A 25,754-nucleotide genomic window follows, 5' to 3' on the forward strand; every position below is an offset into this window, starting at 1 on the left:
GCTCGGAGGAGGGGAAGACCTGTCGGAACACAGAAGCCGACTGGAAGGAGCTCACAGACCCAGGGCGATGCGGGCATTAAAATAAGGAGAGCATCCGATTAAAGCCCACGGAATTTGATAGGGATTTATGATTCACTGCTGATACAAACAAACGAATGACTGAGGAAACAAGTGGGTGCAGGACGCTCTTCCTTTCGGCGTCGCCCCAGTGACCGAGTGTGGGTGGAGGGGGCGTGCGTGGGCGCTGCGAGGCGGGCAGGGGCGGACGCTGCCGAGCACCCGAGCACCCGCGCACTGGCGCAACCTCGGACCGTCTTTCCACAACGGGCTAACGGCACGCAGAGGGGAAGACGGAGAGCTGACGGGGAGAACCTGGCGGGCGCCCACCGGGTGGAGGTCAGGGTCGGCGTCCCAGGGGATGGGACAGTCGCCGGAGCGGATCCCCAGTGGGACGCCCTGAGGAGAGGCCCCGTGGTTCCCACGGTTTACCTCTAAGAAGGTGCGACCTGAGTCTGGACGTGGGAACTGTCAACGAACCGAGGCTGAGGGTCACAGAAGAGGATCTCTTCAGGACTGGCGGGGACCGAGAGACAAGGAAGGACCGAGAAGACACAGCAGGCTCATGCGGAGTACGACCAGCCCTGACCGGCACCGACCAGCCCTGACCGGCGCGGCTCCGTGGGCCGGCAGTCAGGGCCCTGGAGGGGGGACTGTGACGGGCGACGGACAGACTGACTTTTCTCTCATCCGTGTTTCTCTCCCTTTCTCCTGCCCTTCCCATCTCTAAAAGTAAATCAATAAAATCTTTTTTAAAATATGCCTATATTCACTAAACTTTCTATCTTAAAAACTGAGTTTCTTCTAAAATGTTTTTTTAAAGATTTTTTTTTGTTTTATTTATTTTTAGACAAAAGGGAAGGGAGGGAGAAAGAGAGGAAGGGAAACATAAACGTGTGGTTGCCTCTTGTGCACCCCCCACTGGGGACCTGGCCTGCAACCCAGGCATGTGCCCTGACTGGGAATCCAACCAGGGACCCCTTGGTTCGAAGGCTGGTGCTCAGTCTACTGAGCCACACCAGCCAGGCCTACTTTCTTTTTTTGGGTATAACTGGATCGAATCCTGGGTTAGAACCCGGACCATCGGAAAATCCTGAACGGGCTCTGTGGGTGCTGGGACAGTGCTGCGCTAGTGTTGATTTCCTGACTGGGGGGTCGAGGACGGTGATGCAGGGGGTGTCCTTGTTTTTCAAAGGTAGGCACTGGAAAATTTAATGCAATGTGGCATCTTGTCAGAAAGGTGGGAACAGGACAACTGAGTGAATGCGGAAAACAGGTTGGGGAATCTGGCCCAGTGGCTGCTGGAGTTCTTCACCCGGTTCTTGTGACTTTTCTGTAGATTTCAAGTTATTTTTAGAACTTCCTCCCCTAAAAAGAAGATAGGAGTGGTGGAGGGAGCATAGGCATGGGGAGGGAGGAGGTCAAGGGAGCAAAGGTAAGTGCATTCCCTGTGTCTGCGGCCACCTGTGGAAAGGAACACTGACAACACCAGTGTCTCTGGGGCTGACGACGTGCTGAGGAGCGACCGAGAACAACCTGGTCTCCAAACCCCCAAACCCTCATCACCACCGGGGGCCAGGCCCCTGTCCAGTCCAAGGAAGCTGGAGGGAATGGGGATGGGGCACATGTGCGGGGCCTCAGGCAGGGGGACAGAGGAGAGACCCCACAACCCTGGTTGTTTCGAGCCTGGGAGGTGCACACCCGCTGAGAGATGAGAGGCTTCAGCTCTCCGGAAGAGACAGGCATCTATTTTACAGTTCACCCAAATCTTCACCTTCAAGCCTCGAAGGCAGCACCTGGCTGGGGGCTGAGAGGAAGCTGCTGTGGCCTGGGCCCCGGGGGGCCCAGATTGTGGGGAAGCTTCAGACTGCTCTGCTCAGCGCGGGCAGGCAGCCTCAGCACGACTCTGTGCACTCAGGTGCCGGACAAAGACGCGGCTGCATGGGGGTGAAGGGGCAGCAGGTCACAGACCGAGGCCAAGTGGTGGGCTCATCCTTTCTAGAGGCTTTTGCAGCATCAGCCCCAGGCTCCACAGAGCCCCTAGGAGAGTGTTTTCCCAAAGGGGAGGAGCAAGGCTGGGAGGCAGCGGGGAGGAGGCAGTGCAGCTTCACGCTGACAGTCCTGAGGCCCCTCCCCCCACAGGGCTTCTGTGGGGCATTTCCACAGAAAACATGTCCCTCTGGCATCACGGTGTCCCCACTGGAGACATCAGGAGCAACCTCAGCCAGACCTCATGCAAAACACCCAAGAGTGGGGCAACCAGATGCCCTCATCTTCGCTTGGCACCCAATGAAATTCCAAGGCCTCTTGCCCCAGCCCAAAGACTTTGATCCAGCATCAGTAAGAAGTTGAAGATAGACGAGGCCTAAGCTCGTTGCAGACGAGCTGCAGAAGCAGTCTAGACACAGGGGCCAGGGCAGGGGAGACAAGAGCCAGAGCTAAGCTATGTCCTGCAAGAAGCTGGGCTGGAACAACAGGTCCATGGCGCCCACCTAGACCAGGCTTTTTCAAGTGAGTGCCCTTGGGCGCCCTCTCCTGGACATTTTGAGGTGCTCTACCAGGTAACAAGGGCCACAGGCATCCTCTCCCTCAGGTGGATCTCCCAGGGTGCAGGGCCGAAAGCCTGGAGGGCAGGGCAATGGCTGGATTTCAGCCCCACCTGGGCACCCAGCACTGGTCAGAGCTGTGGCCCCAGCTCCTTCCTGAGACACCCGTCACCACCAGGGCCAGGACGCAGCCCCTTGGCTGGGCTTCCTGTCAGCCGTCTTCGAGGCCCACTGCCAGCCATCCTGCCCCGGAGAAATCTTCAGGCCATTCCCGGTCACACCAAGCCCTCCTCAGAAGCCTGTGGTGCCAGGTCCTGCACCTGGCCAGGTTCCTGCACAAAGGCCTCTGAGACACCGGGGCTGTGTGCCCCAGCCCCCCTCCTGCCCCTCTTCCCTTCCCAGTCTCCTGACGCCTTGCTGCTCCCACACTAACTGGGCCTGTCCACACCTCCCCTTGTCCCTGACTCTGCACACAGTATTCATGACTTAGGAACACATCTCCTGGGCCCATCAAAGTCCAGCTCTGTTGAGGGTGGGTCCATCCGGAATAAGCCCTGAGGAGAGGCAGCCTGCTGGGGTGTGGGGCGCTGGTGTGTTGAGACAAGGCCTGAGCAGGATACCCGGTCACTGCAGAACTAAGGCCCGGCCCAGCCCTGTCGGGGGCTCGCTCATGCCCAAGGGCGGTGAGGCCTGGGTGCCTCCCCCTCCCAGTGCCGGCCCCAGGGCCACCCACCTGCAGCTTCCAGAGGAAGTCGAGGCGGGCGGTGGACTCCACCTGCTGGGCGTGTAGGTACAGGGCCAGCACGAAGACGGAGATGATGATGGGTGTCACCACCTTCAGCGCCACCTTGGTCGCGTGTTCAGGGCTGGAGGCGGGAGGCAGATGCCCTGGCACCGAGGCCCCCTCAGGCCTTTCGTTGTCCTCCCACCGCACCCCTTTGCTGACCCACCTGAGCTGTGCCTCAGCCTGGAAGCCCCATCTCAGCCCCTGCCCAGCCATCCCTACCCTCCTGATGCCTGCCTCCCCCTCACTGCGGCGTGTCCCTCTGGTCCCCAGAGGGTGAAGGGGGCCCTGGTGAAAGGGTAAGTGCACATCCCAGGTCTTTCTCAGTGGGCAGGACAGGGGCTGTGGGCACAGTGACAAGGGAGCAAGGCAGGCCTCGCCGACCGTCTCTGGGCGACCTTGCGCAGGTCTCTTAACCTCTCTGAACCTCAGCTTCCTAAGCCATGCAGAGGAATAACAATGCCCACATTTCAAACTTGTGGTAAAAGTGAAAGAGACTATATACAAAATCCCTTCTGCCTGAGAAACAGTAGGAACTCCAAAAGTGGTAGGTGTTATGATCTAATTATATTTCTGTTAACACTTTAAATAAATACTCTTAATAAAAGCAGCTCTTCCAAACCCTGCTCCCTGTCCCAGCAAAGAGCCCACACCTCGAAGGCAGCTCCACTAGGGCCTAACCCACATCCTGCGGGCCTCTCCTGGGGGGAGGGGCACCGCTTCCTGCCCTCCTGGGCCTGGGGTCAGGTACCTACTCCTGGAGGAGAGCCTGGGGCTAAATGCCTTAAGAGGAGGCCTGTGGAATGAATGACCTGTGGGTCCTGAGGACCCTGGCCCCCTAGGCTACAGAGCACCTTGGGATGGTGAGGGTCATAAAATAAAGGAGGGCATCTGCCAATGAGGCCTCCTTGGTACCTGGGAGGGGAGGGCCTCCTCACCCCCTCCAGCCTCCTCCTTCACAGCCCACCTTGCCACAGAACCCCCTCCCACCTGGGCACCCCTGCCCTGCCACCTTCGCCTTAGGTGCTGGCCCTGGCTGCTCTGTGCAGAGAGCAGGGAGGGGCGGTACCCGAGAACTCAGAGAACAGCGTTGACTCACCACTGGGAGGTCCCATTGTTGCTGACGTCTCTGTGAAGAGAGTAGGAAAGCTGTTTGTGGCCGCTCCCCTGCTTCAGCAGCTCCAGTGCCTGCTCTGCCCCCACCCTGCTTTGTCCTCCACCCTGTTCTAACCACCCCCAGGACTGCTCCTCCTGCTGCTGTTGCTCCTTCCCACCCCCCGCCCCCCCGCTGACCCCCAGCACCCCTCCAGATCCAAGGAAACTTTCAGGACGGGAGGCTCCAGAAATCCCAGCACCACCTAGCATCTGGTCATCCTGACCGCAAATTACCCAGGCCTTACCTGGGCCACCTGTCCCCACCATAGCCACTTCTCCCACCCCAGCCCTTTGTCGCCATCCAGAGGAGGGGGAAGACTTACACCTGCACTGTCCAAGTCAGGTAGATATGGCTACTGAGCTTTAGAGTAGCACTGAGTGCAAGTCGGAGACTATTGCCTGAGTTGCCTTGTTAGTACAGCTACTAGGAAATGCTGAATTGCCAGGATGGTTTGCATTAGTCACCTACTGGGCAGTGCGGCCCTCGAGCCAAGCTTGGGTCTCCAAGCCCAGAAATGGCCTCCTTTCTCTGTTGCTACTTCAGCAGGAGAGCGGAGCGGAGGGTGGGGGAGGAGCAGGTGAGAAAGAAGAGGCCGTCCCGAGGCCTGTGGGCAGAAAGGCCCAGACCACCTCCCTCTCCTGGCCTTGCAGGACTGTAGCCCGCTGGCTCCCAGTGCGGCCCGTCTCCCTGTCATCTGCTGGCAGCCCCACACAGTCGCCGAGAAGTTCTTACTTGAATCTTCGATCCTTCATCACACTTCCATTTTCTCAGGGGACACTCTCTTCACCAAGTGCCCGTACCTCACTGCCTAGCTCAGCGCTTAAAGCATGGCAGGCCCACGGCAAAGACCTCGGAGTGGGTGGACCCTTCCTCTGACTCAGAGAAGGCACAGTCGACCCTATTTTCTCAGGGGACCGACAGGTCGCCTCCATTATCGGTACCTCCGGATGTGCGCGCTGGGTGGGGACGGTGAGGGGAAGAAAAGCGCGCTCTGCGTCAGGCACTTTGCACACAGGATGTTGCTATGGGCATTACTGTTCCTGTGTCACTGGGGGAAATTGTGAGGTTCGGGAAAATAGCCAAATGTGTATCCGAGGCCGAGACACTCCTGGCGCTTCCTCCACTCCTACAGACCTCGCCATCCAACCCTGCGGCACCTGGACCCCTTGGGCCTGGGGCACCACAGGTGGGAGGAGTCAGGTGAGAACAGCCCATCAGAGGTTGTCCTGGACAAGTTAGGAACTGAGGCCTGAGGTCAGGACTGAGTTGGAAACTAGAGGCAGAGGGACAGTGGGCCAAGCCACCATGAGGCCACCCCCACCCTAGAAAAAGGAGAGAGGGAGAGGACGGAGCCTGCCACTCCCCTGGCAAATGCCCCGCAACCTGGGGCCCCAGCCTCCTGCTCTTCCCACCTCTCTGCAAGGCTCCAGGCCCAGTGGGGACCTGGGGAGGGTGCCACCTACATGGCATTGGCGGTGACCAGAAGGTCGGCATTGTCAAAGAGCGTCACACCAGGCACCTCGACGACAAGCACGTAGATGAGCTCGATGGCTAGCATGAGCACCAGCTTCCCGATGCAGCTGATCTGCAGGAACACGGAGCAGGCCAGCAGGCTGAGCAGCACGCTGTAGGTGAAGTACTGCGGGAGAGAGCAGGCTTCAGGGACCGCCCCCTCGCCAGGCCCCGCCCACCTGCCTCCCAGCCTCCATCCGACTCGGGTGAAGCCTGGTCTGGGGATGTTTCTGCGGATGCAGACTTGTGATATGATGCAAAGAACCCTGATTAGGGACCAGGAGGTGGGACTCCAGGCTGAGCTTGACGGGCCCTGGCAGTAACCCCGATGGTTCGAGCACAGCTCCAGGCTCAGGTTGACTTGAGTGGCGACCTGATTCATTATGGACTATTTGTGGGCCTCGGGCCACGTACGCAACCTCTCTAAGCCTCCGTCCCCCTGTGTGCAAAGCGTCCTAGCCCGTGGGCTCGCGGTGATGATGACGCGAGATGAGGCCCCTAGGCGCAGTGCCCTGTGCCCTCACTAACTGGGGAGAGCACAGGCGGTAAACCCCTGATCGCAACTCTAAATCTTGATTCCTGAAAACTGAAAATGTTTCATAACCGCTGTGGTGGCACAACCTGACCCAGCTGAGGTGTTGCCAATTATCCTCTCCATCCTGCTTCCTGTGACCATTCACACACCCTGCTGCAGAGATGTTACCATGGTTCTCATTATTAGCTGCCACTCACGTTGCACTGGGGGTGTCAGGTAACCTTTTAGAAGCTGAAAAGTCCCAAAGTCTAAAATAATCTGACCTGGGAGGTTTCAGATGAGAGGCTGTGGCCCTGAATGATTTCCTCCGGGGAAATCTCCTCTGGTCTCCGAGCCTCAGTTCCTCAGACAACCGAGGGCTCAGCCAGGCAGTCTCAGAGGTCCCCTTCTGCCTGCTGTCCCCAGTGCTAATCCCAGACATGCCAGCACCTATTATTTTGTTCTTTCTTTTAAATTTGGCATCGCTGTTTCTGAGTCAGGCACTGGGACGCACTACTCACCGCCGCTGCCTTGGGCTGGAGGCCAGACGGCAGTGGCTGGCGGTGGGGGTGGCCCCCGGCTTGGACTCCCTGGTCCTGGGCTTTCCGGAGCCCAGGGAGGAACGGCAGAGGACCCCGGTGACTGGAAGGGGCTGGGACCAGCCTCAAGCCACCACCAGGAACAGGGGCAGAAGAAGGAGCAGGGAAGGCACATCGGTCAGTTCAGCCCCACGGACAAGCCCGTCCTTGGAGGACGGGAAGGGCCCATAGCCAGCCTGGGTTCCCGTCGGACCCGGGGCCCAGGCAACCAGGAGGCTCAGGCTGAGAACCGCAGTCCCCCAAGGGCCTCAGGGTTTGTGACCAGAACAACACTGTGGGGCAGGGTCGGCCTGGAGCCTGGCAGCCAGCACGGGTAGCAGGCTGGGGAGGACTGAGGACTGACAGCTGGACCACCCATCTCCAAAAATGAGGGCCGGAACAGGCTCCACCACCGCCCTCTTCCCCCCACTCCCCTGCTTCCGTGGCACAGCCACCAAGGGACACGTGGGAGACCAAACACAGCTTCTGCTTCTCAGCAAACAGCCCTCAGGCAGCAGCTCCTGCAAACTCTTGGCCAGATGTTGCCAGATGTGAGATGGAGCAGAGGCAGGGAGTGCAGGGCGGCGCCTGCGAGGCCCAGGGCCCGCCACCCAGGTGCCTGCCTGGCCCAGGCACAGGTGTGGGGGAGTCCCGCTCCTCAGGGTCTCCCTGGCCCTGTCTGGGCAGGCAAGGCAGATGGGCTCCCTCCCAGGGCCGGCCCCTTTAGGAATTGTATGAAAACTTGGACCCTCTCTCCAGAAAAGGCAAAACTGCCATCATATTACAGGTTTCATGTGAGCCCCTGGGGGGAACTGGGGTGTGGGAACCGCCTGGTCCATAGGGTGGTTGCCCTGGGTGGGCAGCCCAGCCTGCTGCTCCCTTGAAAGCTGCTCCCCAGGCAAGGTGAAGGAAGGGGCTCGCACACCACAGGCATTTAATTCGTGCTGCTTTCCAAGGGTTCTCAGCACTGTTTTTTAAACCATATAAGCAAGAGGTACATGTTTTCTTCTTGGGGGTGAAGAAAATGTTCTAAAATCGGATTTTGACGATGGCTGCACAGGTCTGCGAGTGCACCAACAGTGACTGAACTGCACAGCTCGCAGGGGTGGCCTCGGCGGCAGGCCCTTTCCCCCAGCCTGCTCTGCGGCCCTCAGCAGGGCGGCTAGCCGGGTTCTCCGGGGCCTCGCTGGGTCTGTGAGGGCCCGCAGCAGCTCCGCCCTCAGGTTCACAGCACAAACCCTGCCAGAGGACCTGGGGAGGAGCTTGGCTCTGCCACTCACTTTCTGTGTGACCTTGGGCAAGTCATGTGACCTCAGTTTCACTCGCAGAAAGGAGACAGTAACAGCACCTCTGTGCCAGGGTTGTTGAGAGGATTACATGAGGAACTGCATGTAAGCACTTAGCACAGTGCCTGGCACTCAGTGAGTGCCAGTAAACCAGAGCTATGCCGGTACTGTTGCTACGGTTACACCGAAGGCTGGCCTCGTTCACCGGTGTCTGGCACGTGGGGTGAGAGACACTGAGGAAACGAGGGTTCTAGAGCGGCAGGGAGCTTGCAGCCCCTGACTGTCCCTCAGAGCAGCCCCGGGCAGGGGGGCGGGGGTTCTCCATCTGCACCCAGCCCCTCCTTGCCCAGTACCTCGGGGAAGTTGCAGTTGGGCCAGGCACTGCCGCAGAAGCCCTGCTCATCCCCCAGGCTGTAGTTGACAGCCGACTCCACCACGTGGCAGCGTTTGACCTGGCTGGCGCTGATGTTATGTTCATCTGCCAGGCAGCCGATACAGGTCCTGGAGTTGCACAGGAACTGGGGGCGGGGGAGGGGGAGGGTCAGCTGCAGGGGCCAGGCCAGGGCAGCCATCTCCATGCGGCAGCAGGTGCCTGGGGTTGCAGCTTGATTCTGATCGGGTGGGGGGACAGGAGAGGAGCCTGGAGGAGGCCAAGTACCCGGTGAGGTTTGCCAGTCACGGGGGGTGGGGCTCCTGAACACCCCTTGGGGACTTCCAGGGTCCTCCTAGCTCCTCCAGCCCTGAGAGGTTTCAGGAGTCAAATCTGATCCCAGACCTGATGTGGGGCCCACAGAATTTCTGGGAGGGAGAACTCCAGACTCTCCTCCCAGCCCATGCTCACGGGGTGCTGGGCTCCCCTGGGTTTTGCCAATGGGGCTGGGGAGGCGGAGCCACCCACCATGTTGACAAAAGCCGACAGGAACACCAGGGTGATGGTGAACACCCCGACCAGGGTGCTGTTCATCTTGGACCGCACGATCTTCCTGGAGAAGGTCTGCAGAGGGCTGGGAACAGCTGGGGGGAGAGGCAGGGAGAGACAGCACAGAATTCAGTGGGCACCCCACAAAACCGCCACAGAACCAGGTTTCCTGTCCACCTTTGTCTCTGGCCCGTGTAACCCTCAGCTCCCCGGACCGCGCTCCTGGTGCGCAAGCCCCCAGCCGGGCAGCGCCGCACCACTGCTTCCAGGCCAACAGCAGCCCGGACCCTGCAGCTGGCCAGGTGTGGGTCTACCTGGGGAGCTCCCAGGTGACAGAAGCAAGATGGAAGGTAGGAGGAAAGATGCTATCTTGACCCCAACAGGGAAACAGGAAAGCAGAGAAAACAGTGCTTGCACCTACTGTGTGAACTCTGAAAGTTTACCAAGGGGACACGGGGACAGTAGGCGGCAGCTGAGGAGTCACGGAGGGTCGCAAGGCTTCTCGGAAGAAGGGATCTGTGAGTCTGAGGTCTGAGAGGGGCCTGGCGTCTGGAGGAAGGGATGAGCAGCACTTGAGCAGAGGACGGGCGGGGACGAGTGAACGCAGTGAGGCCTTTCCAGCAGGGCGCTCACTGACCCTCCTGTTTCCCTCACCTAGCCCTCTCTGCCCTGCCTTCACTGGACAGGCCGCATGCCTGTCAGAGACTCACTACAGCTCTGGTAATTTGTGCTCTGGCTCCAGCAGGTCCGGCGCTGCGGGCCTTGATCCGCAACGACCCTGTCACCTCCAACCAACCTAGGCTAAAAAGGAAGCTGGCGGACCCAGGGAAGGGGAAACATCCCAAATGTCCACCAATTTGATGAAAGGATAACAAAGTGGGACAAATCCACACAATGGAATAATTTTTTTGGCCATAAAAAGGAATAAGGGACTGTTACATGATGGCATGACATGGACGAACCTTGAAAATACGTGCAAAGTAAAAGAAGCTAATGTCAAAAGGCCACCTATCATATGGTTTTGCATTTCTACAGTGTGTCCAGAACAGGTGAATCAGAAAGCAGATCAGAGGCTTGCCGGGGCCGAGGCCAGCGGGGACAAGCAGGGACTGCTGGTGGGTCCCGGGCTCCTTTCCAGGGTGACGACAAGGCCCTGGAGTTAGAGCCACAACAGCCACCCACGCACAGCTTTATGAACACACCAAAAGCCACTGCACGATCTACTTTCATCCACCTTCACAAAGGGGACTTTATGGCATGTGAATTGTATCTGAACACATCCTGCTCGGCCTCCTACCAGCTGTCTGTCTGGTCCTGGGAGGCCATGAGCAGCTCCGAGCCTCAGTTTCCACATCGGTCAACAAGGAAGACCATCTCCCGGGGTGGCTATAGAGACGCAGTGAAATGATGGGTTTGAGAGCGCTTTGTAAGCTGTTAAATTCACTAGAAAATTTAGTTAATATTTGCATTTTAAAGAGCTATATTGCCAATAAGAATGAAAGTGCTTGTTTCCTATTATAGGAATTTTCGGTTTCACAGCTGGGGAAAGTGTTTTTGGCACTAGCACCAGGATCTCACTCTGAACGAATGGGACAGATGGTTCCTAATCTTTGTCCGCTTCGAATTTTGCCACTCCATCCCCCACTACCACCCATGTTGCTTAAATTGTTTTAGTTCTGATTACGCTGTCCCTCAATTGAAGGGCTTCCTTCATTATTCCGCCATCACCCACGACCGGGCAGGATATGCACACGGGATGCCTAGTCAATGAGGACCAGGAGCCCCACTGGAGCCACCCAGAGGCCACAAGAAGAACTGCAGGCTTTTTCAACAAATCCAATGTGGAATGCTGTTCTAACTAGCATCTAATAAATGAATGTTTCTTATCGCACTGGCTTGCTAGAGGCTAATTTTCTTTGTCACCCTTTCAAAACACCCACTCTTGGCTTTAGCATCCAAGCAAAAACCCAGGAATTTTTGTCTTTTGAAGTCTCCAGAAGATGTGACATCCTGCCCTGGTATCAGTTTATATATAGTTTCCCATTTTCTGTAATCAAAAAGCTCATCAGGAGAGCATTTTTCATGGCAGAATGTTGCATCTTTGCAAACCAACTGCTCCATGCTTGCTCCCAGTCAGAACTCAGAAAAAGGATCAATTTAAAAAATCCAAACCAGTACATTCACAGTCTAATTAATTCAAATCAATTCAATATAAAAACAGGAGTGGGGACATAATTAATAATCCATGACCGGGTGAGGGACAGTTTGGATCCTGGCCTCTCTGAAAGTCTCCAGGCAAATCGATGGCTTCCCTAGGGCCTGGGCTCCTGTCTGCACTGTGGAGCTGGGGTGCCGCAGAGATCGAAGAAGGTGATGAAGTCTGATGGCAAAAGTTTAAGAAGACAGATTTTTTGGCAAGGAACTGACAAAAAAGCAGTTGCTCCTACTTCAGAAAAATGTTTTCAAAGGCAGGAAAATGTTGGAGGCCCCACATGGCAGGCAGAAGCTGACCAGGCTCCACACTGCTGCTCTCATCGCCTGGCCTCGCAGGGCCGACCGGACACGCTGCCGAAGGCAGAGGCCCTGAAGGGAAGGACTGTGGGGCCTGGGGTCAAGAAGCCTGTGGCTGTGAGTCCCAGCCGTGCCACTTCCTAGCTCCAGGAACTGGGGAAGCACGTTGTTCACCTCACTGGGCCTTGTTTTCTCCATCTGCGAAGTAGATGCAATAAAAATCACCTTAGAGGCTCAGGAATCACAGCCCAAAGCGGCACAGCTGCAACCTGGACCCCGGACTTCCTGCCTCAAAAGCCACCGGACACGAGCCTGGCAGCAGCACATCCTCTCCCCAGCAGACAAAATGCGCGCCCCCCCCCCCCCCCGAGCCTGCTGGTGGAAAGGCAGGCGTGGGAATTCTCAAGCCCTCACAGGACAGAAGATGCCTTAAGAGGAGCTGGTGCTGTAGCAGGGCCCTGTCTGAGATGCTGAGGGCAGCCGTCAGGTGGAGTGTTGGTAAGGATGGCCAGCAAGGGGAGGCTTAGCCACACCAGGCTCTGGGGAGAGGACAGGCTTTCTGGTAACTGTACAGAGCAGACAGAGCCTAAGAGCTCTGGTCCCAGTCCCCAGAACTCAGACAGTTAAGTCCCAGGGGTCAGCGGGATGCAGCTCAGAGGCAGCCAGTGGCCTGGAGGATGGTGGAGATAAACACAATGCAGAGAAGTATGTGGCTGATACTCCTTCTGCACCCCTCTGTACCGGAGTCCCAAACTGTAGGAAAGGAGTCTGACCCTCTAAGTGAGGATAATCAGCCACAGGAGAGGCAGAGACCCAGATCAGCCTGTGGGGAGAGGAGGGAGCCACCCTCTCCTACCATTTGGGTGGTGGTGGCAAAAGTGGAGGCACTGTCAGGGGTAGGCCTGGGCTGCTTCACAGGTGAGGGGGCAGGAGCTACGGGGAGACCAACGGAGCAGTCAGAGCTGGGCAAAGAGAGGAGGAGGGGCTGTGCCCAGATGTGAGAGATCACTGTCTCTGGAAGTGGTCAAGCAGAGGCTGGCCCACCCCTGGCAGGGCTGTCATAGAGGGAATCCAGCCTCAGGCAGGTGTCTGGGCTGCCTCATTGCTCAGGCCCCTTCCAGTCCAAAATTCTCTGAGTCTGTGGACCACATGTGATGGCAGGGATTTAGGGTGGTTTTCTCTAAGAAAAGCAGCTCTGGGGCCCAGGGCAGCACCGATACTGAGGAAAGGAAAGAGCGCTGCATGCAGGTTTGCACAAGATGGCATCACCAGGAGGCGGTGCTGGGGGGTGATCTTCAGGGCAAGGCATCCAGCACCGGTGGCGGGACTCCGGAGGGCAGCTGACGCACTCTGGAAGCAAGACCAGGACTTTGGGACGAGATGAAGACCGAGGCACCAGATCAGCTTCAGGGAGAGAGCAAGGGCTGTGTGTGTGAACTGGGCCACGCTGTGTCAGCAAAGGGTCGAACACACGCCAGATGGAAAGGCCGTCACGGCCGTCAGAGAGCAGGACGGGACCTTCCCGCAGAAGGGGCTGCACACTCCCCCCGGCAGGAGGCAGGTGGCCAGTGCAGTCTGCACTTCCTTCACATTGCTCTCTTCAAAAATGCCAGCTTGAGAAAGTAAGTCGGAGTTGTCTGGGAGAAGTGGAAAAGTAAATAAAATAGAGAAAGGAACCATGTCTGACAGAACCACTTGGCTTTTATTCTGCGGAGCCCGTACCAGATGCGGCAATTTAGAAACTGCCGCATCTCATAGAAAAGCCGCCAGCTGTGACTTTGAGAAACTGTGGAAAGAAGATGAAAAATTTCCGAGTTCTGGTAAAGGGCAAATGTTTTCCGAGGGAAGAGAGAACGACTGAAAAGTCTAGCCCAGTGAGCATCAGGGCAACACCTGAACAGGTGATCAACCCCCCCGCCCCGGCAGTCCGCCTGCAGGTGTCCACCCTGCCGCACCGCTGTCCATGGGGAGAACTACCCCTTCCATGTCTCACTGCGCAAATGGTTGATGGGCGACAGGAAAGAGGAAAGGGGAATAATGAAATACAAGAGGAGCTGACACGACAAACAACTGCTCAGCTCGAGGTCTACTCTCCCGAAAGTAGATGAATGCTGGGAAGACCACTCATCAAGAGGCAAGGAGAGAAGGACACAGCCAGGACCCCAAGGAGGGCATTAGGGTGTATCAGCAGGTTCCTGGCTTGATAAGCCATGGAGTATTTTCTCCTAAACAAATTCTTTACAGAAATTCTGTATAAGAGGGAAGCAGTGGTCACCTCTGGTTGGAGGGTGTGGCTGGGCAGGGGATGAACTGGGGGTGGGGCGGTGGGCATTCCCTCCGCCAGCCTCCCCCTGAGGAAACCCTGGTCTCCTCAGAACTGTCAGAAAAATCTCTGCTCTGGAAGGAATAGAGAAGAACCTTACTGACTGTGACACTGATTACAAACTAGGCAGACTCTATGAAACATAAGGAGGCAGGAATGATTCTCATAAATAATCTTGAACAGTGGCAAAGAGAATCCACTAGACCAAGGTACTCATTCAAAATGGCCAGTGCAGGTAGAGGCGGAGGTGAGGGTGGGGTGTGAGGTGGGAGGTGGGGGATGGGCCCTCTCCTTTCCCCCCTCCCCCCGCCGAGGTACACATGCAAGCTGGGGAGCATAAACCGAAGACAATCTGTGGCTCAGGTTTACCCGAGCAGCCAACGGAAAAGAGAAATCCAGGTTCTAGCTGAAAAACCGTAGACTGCATACAGCGTTGATTCTGATCTGAATAGACTAAATAAGTGCCTCAAACAAACAAACAAACAATCAATGACTGCTTCAGTTTATAACAAAAAAAAGAAAAGATTCTTTGGGGGGTTAGGAAAAATATTTAAGAGGCTCTTTTAGCTATGGTGTAGTTTTTTCTCAGTTGTCACGACTTTTTACTGTGGTGAAATGCACATGACAAAACGTGCCGTTCAAATCATCCGTGAGTGCACGATTCAGCGGCATTCATTCCAGGAGCAGTGCTGGGCAACCGTCGCCGTCACCCGGGTCCGAGGAGAGCCTTTCATCCTTCCGAACAGACACTCTGTGCCCGTCAGGCAATAACTCCTCACCCCCTTTCCAGGCCCTGGGGCCCTGTAATCTACTTTCTGTCTCTGAGAATTTGCCTATTCCTGATATTTCGTGTAAGAGGAATCGTATATGTCCTTTTGTGTCTGGCTGCTCTGGCTCAGCATCATGTTTTCAAGGTCCAGCCATTCTGCAGCATGCGTCAGAACCTCATTCCCTTTTATGGGTAGATGGTGTTCCACTGTGCGCATGCACCACTTTGCTTTGTCTATTCAGGTGTCGGTGGACACTTGGGTTGCCTCCTGAGGATATGCGGTGTGCTTTTACAGCTGTGAGGTGGAGAGAGTAAGGCTGCCCACTGGGGAAATGGCAGGCTGGCGGATGGGGAGCTTTGGGGAGAGGACTGATGATGAGAGAAAGCACCAAAAGGCAGGAGGTGACTGAACACAGAGCCTTGAGGAAGAACCAGGTAGAGGGACAGCGTAGCAGGATTAACCTCTACGATGCAACAAAGCCACCAGCTTCAACCATGGCTTAACTTGCCAAGAGACCCAGCCCACCTGCCCCTCTCCGGGTGGCCACACCTGCACCAGCTCAGGGGAAGGGCTGCACCACACCAGCTCCTTCATTCCTGAGGCCTTCCTGTTCTGACAATTGGTCCACCAAGACCTTGACCACCAGGTGATTACACAGTTAATAACCTAATGAAGGACCTCATGGAGGGTGCAGAGATAAAGGGCACTTTGGATGTGACAAAGGTCCAGTTCCTCTGGAAGAAGAACGCATGCCCACTGCAGAGTGTGTGGAGAGTGGGGGCACAGCCCGGCCGCCCCATCCCCCGCCCCAGGGGCCGGGCTCCGAGTGAGCGCCAGGGAGGAGCAGAGACACAGTAGCAGCAGGAGCCAGAGAGGGCCTTGACCTGCCTGCTGACAGAATGCTGTCTGGGACCAGGCTGGCCCCGTCAGGGAATACTGAAACCACTGAGGGAGGAAATGGGGAAAGGTTCCGTGGACAAAGCAAATGGGAACCCGAGTACTTTCTACAGTAGACCAGAAGAGGACACAGCTGGCTGCGGGCACAGCATGGCCAAGAGAAGGTGTCAAAGAAAAGCGCAGGACAGGGGTTCACGCCAACAGTCCTAGCTGTGTGGCCCTGACTGAAACACGGAACCCCTCCGGGCCTCCCTCCTCATCTACATGCTGAGCAGCCCAAAGCCACGACTCTACAGTCTTCCCCTGGGCCCATTCCAGGGCACGTGGGGACACTGAAGAGGGCTCCGCGAGGTCCCTTCCACACTCGTTCTTTCACCAAATGTCAATGCTTCATGCCAGGCATTGAACTAGGTGCCCTTCCTCCATCCCACCTGATACCAAGGGGATAGGCAAAGAGGGAGCGACACCATCTTCTTGCTGCAAAGATCTGCAAAGGCCACTCACCACACCCATCCCCATGCGGCTCCACTGGCTGACGGCCCCTGCAGCCTCACTTGCTGCCAATGCCAGTCGAGAGTTGTAACCCAGCATCATGCACCTCTGATCCCAAGCAGCGTTATTAGGCTGCTGGCAGGGCCCCTCTCAGTGGGCTGAGAAGGAAGAGAAGACAGAAACAAGGAAGGAGGTGGGCTCAGGTGTCAGCCAGACTCACCTTCACGCAGGAGTAGATCACGGACACAAATACCACCAAGGTCAGCAGCACAAAACAGGTCAGGTAGAAACTCAACATGAACACGGAGCTGGAAGAAGAGAGGAGGTGGGGAATTCTGGGTGGAGCCGGTGGAAATGACAGGGTTGGCAGTGAAGAGACACCCAGGTAGCGGGGTGACAGCTTTTCCCAGGCCCAACCATGCAAGCAGGCTCAAGTGTCTGTCCTCATAGTTCCCGAGGGCTGGGGCTCTGAGAGCCCCTGGGAGGAAACAGAAGTTGCTCCGTTTCCTCTGCTCCCACCGCCCAGGCTTTTCCAGCCTCTGACTCACTCAGGAGGGCTCACACAGCCTTGCAAATTGATTCAAGACCCAGCTCCATGGCAGCCTGGCCCCTGACCCCCCTTAGCTGCCTGTGCCTTCCTGGGGGAGCACAGCCCACAGGACAACGGGTGGAGAACCGGATGAAACGTGCTCAGCATTTTGCTTTGTTCTCAGCTAGCCCTCAGCTCTCTTCATTTAGCTCGAAAGGGCCCACTTAAGAAGTCACTTGCTTATCCCCTCCAAGTAGCCACTGACGGCCTGGCCTGCTTGATAAGTAACTATGAAGGCTAAAAATTGATTTGATAAACGGTCATCACTTATAGAAATGCATCTGTCAGCAGGTCAACCAGTCACTCTGAGATACAGCAGTCATACGTCCCTTTGGAAGGCAGAGTCCCTAAACCCTGTCCCCTCCCCACTGCCAGGCCCCACAAGTCCTGCTCAGTTTTGCTCCCCTAGTTCCAGCCAGTTCAAAGGAAGAAAAACCCATGTATCTCCCACTGCCCCTCTCTTCAGAGGCAGAGCACAGGTGGTCTTAACGTCCATCATGGGCCAGAATCCTCGGACAAAAGAGCGTCCAGTGACTTTCCCGCTGGTACCTTGCGCTGGCCCTCCCGGGGCAGAGGCTGGCTCAGGTGCAGCACACCCCACCTTACCACAGGAGGCCACAGAAATCCCTCCTCTCTCAGGGAGGGGGAGTGGCCTGGAGACGCCAGGTGCTCTTAGCAGGTTAAAGGCAAACGAAGGACTTGAGGAGGCAGGGGACACGCTAGGGAGGCATTCAAATGGGGTCTTTGTTCCAGGCTCCCCCAGAAGCCAATACTTAGCTGCCTTAGACAAATAGAACAAGGGGAGAGAACTCGCTTCAGAGGCCTTTAAAAAATAAAGACCTTTAAAGTAGCTTTTAAGCTCTCAGAGAGAGAGGACGGCTAGAGAATGACCTCTGCCAGTGCCTTCGCCACTCGGAGCTGTGTGGCCTGAGGAGGGAATGAAGCCGCTGGAGGCAGCGCGGGGCAGTGGGATGACCCGGCCCTGAGCCACGCTGCAGGAAAGGAAAAGGGGCACGGAGGCAGAATTATGCACCCACGCCAAGGGTACTTTTATTGGCAATGGGGCAGAAAGCCCTTACTTACACCTGTGGCTCCACTTCAATTCAGACAGAGTAGGGTCCTATGCCCATAACAACCCCTGGTCCCACCAGCTCTGCATGGCCGCTGCGCAGGGGCAACGGGCACCAGCTGTGTGACCAGGGGCAGCTGGCAGCTGGGGTATGGCGTTCTGACAGAGTCCCAGCAGATAAAGGGTAAGAGCCAGCTCTTCAACGTAAGTGCCATGGAAAATAGAAGGTGTTGAGCAGTAAGACATGTTGACATCATGTATCTCCTGACGTGACCAACCAAAAGGACACGTCACTCCTGTGGGACTCTTGTCAAAAAGCATAACCTCAATCCACTCAGGAGAAAACACCAGACCCACCAAATGGAGAGACAGTGTACACACTGACTGGCCAGCACTCGTCCGAGGTGCCAAGGCCACGGAAGACAAGTAGAGGCTGAGAGAGGATCAGGGAGTGGTGGGGACCAAGGAGAGGTGACCGCCAGACACAACGTGGGGGCCCTGCACTGGCTCTTGGCCGCAGAAAAGGCCATTTGGGGCGACACTGGCGGAATCAGTGCATGGTCTGTGGAGCAGTCAGGAGGACCATCCCAGTGTTAGCTTCCTGGGTTTGACTATTCTACTTGGGTTACGTAAGTGGCCACCATAAGGGAGACTGGATGAAGGAAATAAAGAAACTCTCTGCAATATTTTGTAACTTTTCTATAAACCAACAGTTATTTCAAAATGAAAAACAGAAGGCATTAGGGTGAGGAGACTCTTCTGGATTAAATTAAACTTCCAAGACATAACCAAATGCACCAGGCGGTTCTGCGTAGACCCTGGCCGTGGATACACCGGCAGTAGAGGATGTGCTGGGAACCTGACCACGGGCTCGGTGTTAGACAGCCGTAGGTGGAGGGTGAGGCAAGGTGGCGAAGAAGGAAAACCCCCTTAAAAGAGATGCATGTTGAGGTTTTGGGGGACAAAATGTCCTTGTGTCTAACATTAGCTTTAAAGAAAAACAGAAAGAAAAGCAAAATATCAACAACTGTTATATCTAGGGGATGGGCATTAGTTACATCAATTACTTTTCTGTATGTGTGAAATACTGCATAATAAAAAGCTAAAAAGATGTCTCGTATACGTGCATGCATGCACACATACGTGCACACACACAGACACATGTGGAGCGGTTATCTTTCTTGCCTAGGTGTGACCGGACTATGAATGACCAAACCAGCATTTGCAAAAGCCACTGCCCCCTCAGAGCGGTCCTCTGGGAAGCCATAGCTCTCTCTCAGAGACACAGCCAGTCCTCAAGAGTTCAGGAGCATCTCTTTGAGAAAGCCTTCAGAACCTAAAATCCATTCTTCAAAATATCCAGAGGAGCAAAACAACATGTATCTGTTGAAGAAGTACTGATTTGTTTTGCAAGAAACCAAGGTCATGCAGGAGCGAGCCTGGTGAAGACTCTGGGTGATTCGATAGGCCCAGTGGTATGGATTCAAATGGGATGGTGAGCTGATGGAGTGACAAGGAGCCTCCCACACGGCCTGGTGGCACCCAGCGAGGAGTTTCCACCCTGGAAGGAGCACGTGGCCTCCCTGTCACAGAGAGGCCAGACTCCCAGCTTCCTGGTCCCACTGAGGACACATTTGGAAACTTCTCTCTCTGTTGACCAAGTTCAGCCCAGATTCCCACCTCTGCTCCACTTCAGACCTCCCTCACACCCCTGCAGTCCCTGGAGCCAGAGGAGGGACCCCAGGAGGAAGGGTACTTACTGGGGCACGATGGTGATCTGGACAAAGCAGATGAAGAGGAAGACCAGCGAGGCACACGCCACGTAGGCACCGAATCGGTCATCCACCTGCTTGGAGTACTGAGAGGACACGGGCAGAGTGAGGGGCAAAGGCACCAGCCAGGTCTGCTCCAGCCCCTTCCATCCCAGACACACTCAGGGCAGCCCACTCCCAGCATGTGGAAGACCTGAGAACCAGGGCTAGCCTTAAGCCTTGAGAAACCTGTCCAAACTGCCATTAAGGCAATGCTGGTGGGGAAGGGAGCTGAACTGGGTCAGACCAGAAAGTCGTTGCAGACCAGATCACCAGGAGAGTGATTCGTAAGGATCATGGCTAAATCCCTGAGCACCGTCTGCATGCATCATTGTGAGCCTTGCAAGCACGCCAGGAAGTAGGCACAGGACCGCTGTCGTTTCTGCTTCAGGGATGAGTAAGCTGGGGCTCAGAGAGGTCACAAGACTTGTCCACAATCACACAGCTCATCTCCAAGGTCCTGACCCCCAGCCCCAGCTCCTCCCACAACACCAACCAGCCACCACACAGTGGCCGGCCTAGCACGGAGCCACCCCGAAAAGGCGGTCCACGTCAGCTCCATAACTGCCAGTGAACAGAGTAGTTCCCTTCCATGACTTTCCCTCCGGATTAGGTTTGCTTCCCTCGACGATGACATGGGTTCACTGAGCCCATTTTAACCGAACACCGGGGAGAGCCTGTGACCTGGAACAAAGACCCTGAACCAGGGCAACTGGTCCCGGCTCTGTCACTACTTCACCGGGTGGCCCAGAGGACAGCCACTGCAGCAACCACTCTGAGTTTTACTCTCTCAGTCACAGTTAAAGAAGACAGGACCAGAGATTTTGACTGCCCTTCCAATTCTAATACTTCGAGGTTCAGTGTAGTTGGTGGTCCATTGCTAGTGATAACAATAACACAACAAAAATAATACAAATAGCAACTAACATTTATTGAACACATGCTATGTGGCAGATGCTGTCTTATGTGTTTTACATGTACGGACTTGTCTAATCCTCACTACGACCCCTTGAGGTAGGTGTGCTAAATATCTCCATTTCCCAGTGAAGGAAACTGAGGCACAAGGAGGTTAAGATTCATCCCTTCCAGACAAGGAGGGCTTCCTGAAACCTCCATTCCCCGGGCAGGGTGGCGTCAGAGCTGGGGAAACGGAGGTGACAGGAAGGGGTCTGCCAACAGTGACGGAGACGGGAAGGAGTGCCCGCTGCCTTGTTTCCCCGCCGCAGGCCCTGGCTCTGCCCGGAGCCTCCTTCCGTCCAGGGTGCCGTACCTTCTTCTCTAAGTCAGGCTCCCTGAAGGTCAAGAGGAACTTGCGAACATGCTCCGACCGCAGCCTGTCAATGCTCCTGGCATCAATGGCACGGCCCAGAAATTCGTCCACTTCATCCTCAGGGTTTGCACTTTCCTGGGCATTCCTGGGAGCAAGAGGCACAGATTCAAGACAGCATAACCTCAGCCAAGGGGCTGACCACCAGGGGGCGCCTACACAGGGTCACTCTACCTGTGCACGGGGGCCTCATGAGAGGCCCTGCGCCCCCCAAGATCAGCCCTCATAAGGGGTAGGGAAGCTGAGACTGAGGCCAGGACAGCCGGGAGCCCAAGGCCCCTCTCTAACAACTGCATGCATGCATAGAAAACTGCTTAAGTCTCGGACCCGCTGGCTGGAGGGCCCCACTGACAACAGGCTTTTCTGACTCTATTGATAGATTACTACATCATCATAATAATGAGTTATTATGGAAGGTTTAATTGTTTTCTCCCCACAGGTAACGATATCTGCTCTATTCTCCAGCTGTAGCATCATCCAGAAACAAAGGCTGAGATCAGGAGGGGAGACTTCAGGCACAGGGCCTGTGACCCGCCTGGTCACTTTAACCTGGCTCAGGCTCCCTGGGAGGCAGGTTTTATGAGCTTTGGGTGCTGAACTAAAAACCGTATTTATTAGGGTGAAGCCCAGTCCTTGAGTGGAGTTTCTGAGAGTCCCCGAGAACTGGGAAGTGGAGGAGATGGAGGACATTCCCTCAGGGCACTGGGATGTGGCAGGCGCTGTGTGTGACCACTGTACAAGGTCTGCACTTTTCTGAGTTCCATGCACATGTGCATGTGCATGTACACACACATGTGCAGAGTGTGTGTAAGTGGAGTGTGTGCATGGAGTGGAGATTATGTATGGGCAATGTCGGGGCCCAGCCTCTCCGGTGGGCAGCCTGCACTCCTGGACTGCCCATCCCTCAGCTGCCATGGTCTCCGGACACTCTCAGTCAAGACCACGTGCATGCACTCCTTGCCCATGGAGTGTGGGGAAATAAAGCTATGGGGCAGATCTGAAGCTATCCCCTAGGCCCAGGAGCAGGAATAATGAAGGCACATTACTCACTTGTCCTTGGGGTCTTCAAAGCCCTACAAGAGACAAAGAAAGGAGAGGAGCATGAGAAGAGAGAGGACTGGATATGGAGGCTTCCAAAGATGGGCCTGTGGGACGGGGGCAGCTCATTCCTCTCTACAGTTCACCAAGGAACTTGAGCATAAGGAAGGGTTGTCACTCAATAGCCCTTCCTCCCCTCCCCTCCCCTCCCCTCCCCTCCTCTCCCCTCCCTCCCTTCCTTCCTTCCTTCAGTGAATACAGCTGTGTTCTTCCTATGGGACAGGCTCTGTGCTAGATGCTGGGAGTGCACTGTGCAAAAATTTCATCCACTGGCAAAACTCATGTGTCTAAGTTCTTCCTGTCCCCATACCCAACTCCTTGTCATTTTCTTCAAACCTCCCCTCCCCTTCTGTCTGGACCCTGGGTATGAAGCGTCCACTCCCAATTCTGCCACTTACTCGTAAGAGAAACCTCTAAGCTGATCAGTCCTCACATATGTGCACACATGTGCACACACACCCACTGGCACACTCACCCCCCACCCCCACTGAGCACATATAAAATCTCTTAGAAGGGACTTCCAGTCAAGATGGAGGCATAGGTAAACATGGCTCAACTCCTTGCACAAACGGCAAAAATTTCAATTAGACTACAAAACAACTATCACCCAGAATTGTCAGAAAATCAAGCTGTATGGAAGTCCACCAACCAGGGAATTACAGAAACCACATTCATCCAGACAGGTAGGAGGGGCAGAGATGTACGAAGAGGCACTGAGCGCAGAGATGTGGGATGGGAGGTCCCAATCCCACATGCAATAGATAAAAATTGGGAGGGATGCCTCGGGAGCAAGAGATCCCAGCCCCATACCAGACCATCCAGCCCAGGGTTCCAGTGCCAGGAAGATGAGTCCCCATAACTTCTGATTGTAAAATACAGTGGGGTTTGTGGTGGCAAAAGAAACTGCAGGATTCTTAGGAATCTCCTCTTAAAGGGACTGCAACAGACTTAGGACTTTCTTACAGACTCACTCCCTCTGGGCTTCAGCACTGGGAAGCAGCTGGAAGGACACCAGTGGCATATGGGGAGAAACTGAAATGTCTAGCATCAGGGCGAGTGCCAGGGGACAGCTTCCTCCTGGACAAAACTCCAGAGGCCAGGCAGAGGCACTGCCCCCTCTCTGAGCACTACCACACACAGAGACACAGAACGGCAACACCATATCGGAGACTCCATCAATCTGCTTCACATGGGTTGCCCCTCCCTGGCGACTGACTAAGGCTCTACCTCATTCAACTTACAGTGCCCTTTTCTACACTAGGCCACACTGCTAAGACAGGGAGTCAAGGCAGCTCCACCTACTACACAGAAACAAACACAGGGAGCTGCCAAAATGAGGAGACAGAGAAACATGGCCCAAATGAAAGAATAGGTTAAAACTCCAAATAAAGAACTAAACAAAATGGACATAAGCAATCTACCAGATGCAGAGTTCAAAACACTCATTAAAAGGATGCTCAAGGGATTCATTGGGTACTTCAACAGCATAAAAAAAGACTCAGGCAGAAATGAAAGTTACACTAAGTGAAATAAAGAAAAATTTACAGGGAACCAACAGTGGAGCGGATGAAGCTGAGACTCAGATCAATGATTTGGAGCATAAGGAAGAAAAAAACATTCCATTAGAACAGCAAGAAGAAAAAAGAATCCAAAAGAATAAGGATAGGCTAAGGAGCATCTGGGACAACTTCAAATGTACCAACATTTGAATCATAGGGGTACCAGGAGGAGAAGAGAAAGAACAAGAAATTGAAAACTTCCCTAATTTGGTGAAGGAAATAGACATACAAGTCCAGAAAACACAGACAGTCCCAAACAAGATGGACCCAAGAAGATCACAACAAAATACATCGTAATTAAAATTCCAAAGGTTAAAGATAAAGAGAGAATCTCACAAGCAGCAAGAGAAAAACAGACAGTCACCTACAAAGGAGTTCCCATAAGACTGTCAGCTGATTTCTCAAAATAAACTTTGCAGGCTGGAAGGGGCTGGAAAGAAGTAATAAAGCAGTGAAAGGCAAAGACCTACAAACTAGATCACTCTATCCAGCAAAGCTATCACTTAGAATGGAAGGGCAGATAAAGTGCTTCCAAGACAAGGTAAAGCTCAAGGAATTCATCATTACCAAGTCACTATTATATGAAATATTAAAGGGACTTACTTAAGAAAAAGAAGAAAATCAAAACTATGAGCACTAAAGTGGCAATAAATTCACAACTATCAACAATTGAATCTAAAAAACAAACTAAGCAAAAAATCAGAACAGAAACAGAGTCATAGATAGAATCATAGACATGGAGCTTATTTGAAGGCTTATCAGTTGAGGGGAAAAGGGGAGGATGGGGAAAAGGTGCATTAAGAAGTACAGATTGGTAGGTACAGAATAGAACAGGGGGAGGTTAAGAATAGCATAGGAAATGGAGAAGCCAAAGAACTTGTATGTGACCCGTGGACATGAATAAGGGGTGAGGAATGCTGGTGGGAATGGGTACTGGGCAGAGGGGGGAAAAGGGAGAAAAACGGGAACAACTGTAGTAGCATAATCAATCAAATATGTTTTTAAAAAATAAATAAAATCTCCCAGGAGTTCACAAGACTTGACTTAAGGAAACTGAACTCAGGTTACCCACAGCAGCTTTCTGGTGCCTGAGGGCCAGCGTGTTCCTGGAAGGACCCAGCAGTGAGGAGCCCGCCGGGCCCTCGGGTTGACTGCTGCTCCGACGCTCACAGACGCTGGGCTGGGGTGAGAGTGGGAAAGTCCCTTGCTGGTTGCCAAACTCAAAGTCCGAACACAAGTGGATCTGTAGAGTCCACAGTGTGGGGGACTGGAGGGAGGGTTCCCTGAAACAGGAAGAGGTGGAGTGGGGCAGTGGGGGAGGTGACAAGAGGCCGGCACTGGCAGTTTCCAGTAAGGCACCGGTTGCCGGGACGAGGCCGGAGGACAGCCTCTCACCTCTGTGGCCTGGCAGGGAGCACGCTGCTGTGCGGACAGGGAGGCTGGCGTATGCTGGGTAAACCCAAAGCCCAGTGAACACACCCCTCTTCATTTCCGTGGCTTGAAAATACCAAAAGCAGGGTTTATATTGGTCTCCATGAGCTAGAGCTGCTGGGCACTAAGAGTGATGGGTCCTAATGGCATCGAGGGGCTCTATCTCTGTGCTACCCTCACCCCTTCAGCAGAGGGCTCCCAGAGGCCCCGGCAGCCTCTAGTGGCACCTGCAAGTGCCCGACTGTGGGCTCTGAGCTCCTCCCAGGCTGCCTGGCAGCTGCCTCCCGTCCTCTGAGAATCACCAGGCCTTCCATCCAGGCTGCAAGACCCAGCCCGCCTCACTGCCCGGGCCCCAGGCTGGAGGAGTTGGTGACACTCGGGTGAGAGCTCCGTCTGGTGCAGGCCCCTGCTGGCCATCCAGGGACGCCCAGAGCACAAATGTGAGCAGGCAGTGGAGCCTGGCCGGGCCAGCTCCCTGTGGAACATGAAGGGACGTGGTGGGCCTATGAATCCCAGCCCAGGGGC

At 55.0% G+C, this 25,754-nt stretch overlaps 1 protein-coding gene across 1 annotated transcript in view; it reads right to left on the reverse strand.

Moving 5' to 3' along the window:
- The window catches only part of ADCY5 (adenylate cyclase 5), a 147,413-nt gene that overhangs the window by 11,626 nt on the left and 110,033 nt on the right, over positions 1 to 25,754 (reverse strand). Inside the window, exons 9-17 of the mRNA XM_028504568.2 lie at positions 22,192 to 22,214; positions 21,085 to 21,229; positions 19,764 to 19,861; positions 16,562 to 16,653; positions 9,332 to 9,447; positions 8,787 to 8,951; positions 6,007 to 6,182; positions 4,487 to 4,516; positions 3,337 to 3,469 (exon numbers count right to left, since the gene is read on the reverse strand). Coding sequence (XP_028360369.1) covers positions 3,337 to 3,469; positions 4,487 to 4,516; positions 6,007 to 6,182; positions 8,787 to 8,951; positions 9,332 to 9,447; positions 16,562 to 16,653; positions 19,764 to 19,861; positions 21,085 to 21,229; positions 22,192 to 22,214 — 978 coding nt within the window. The remainder of the gene's footprint in view (positions 1 to 3,336; positions 3,470 to 4,486; positions 4,517 to 6,006; positions 6,183 to 8,786; positions 8,952 to 9,331; positions 9,448 to 16,561; positions 16,654 to 19,763; positions 19,862 to 21,084; positions 21,230 to 22,191; positions 22,215 to 25,754) is intronic.

This window comes from Phyllostomus discolor, chromosome 2 (genome assembly GCF_004126475.2).
Source record: "Phyllostomus discolor isolate MPI-MPIP mPhyDis1 chromosome 2, mPhyDis1.pri.v3, whole genome shotgun sequence".
NCBI classification, from domain to species: Eukaryota; Metazoa; Chordata; class Mammalia; order Chiroptera; family Phyllostomidae; genus Phyllostomus; species Phyllostomus discolor.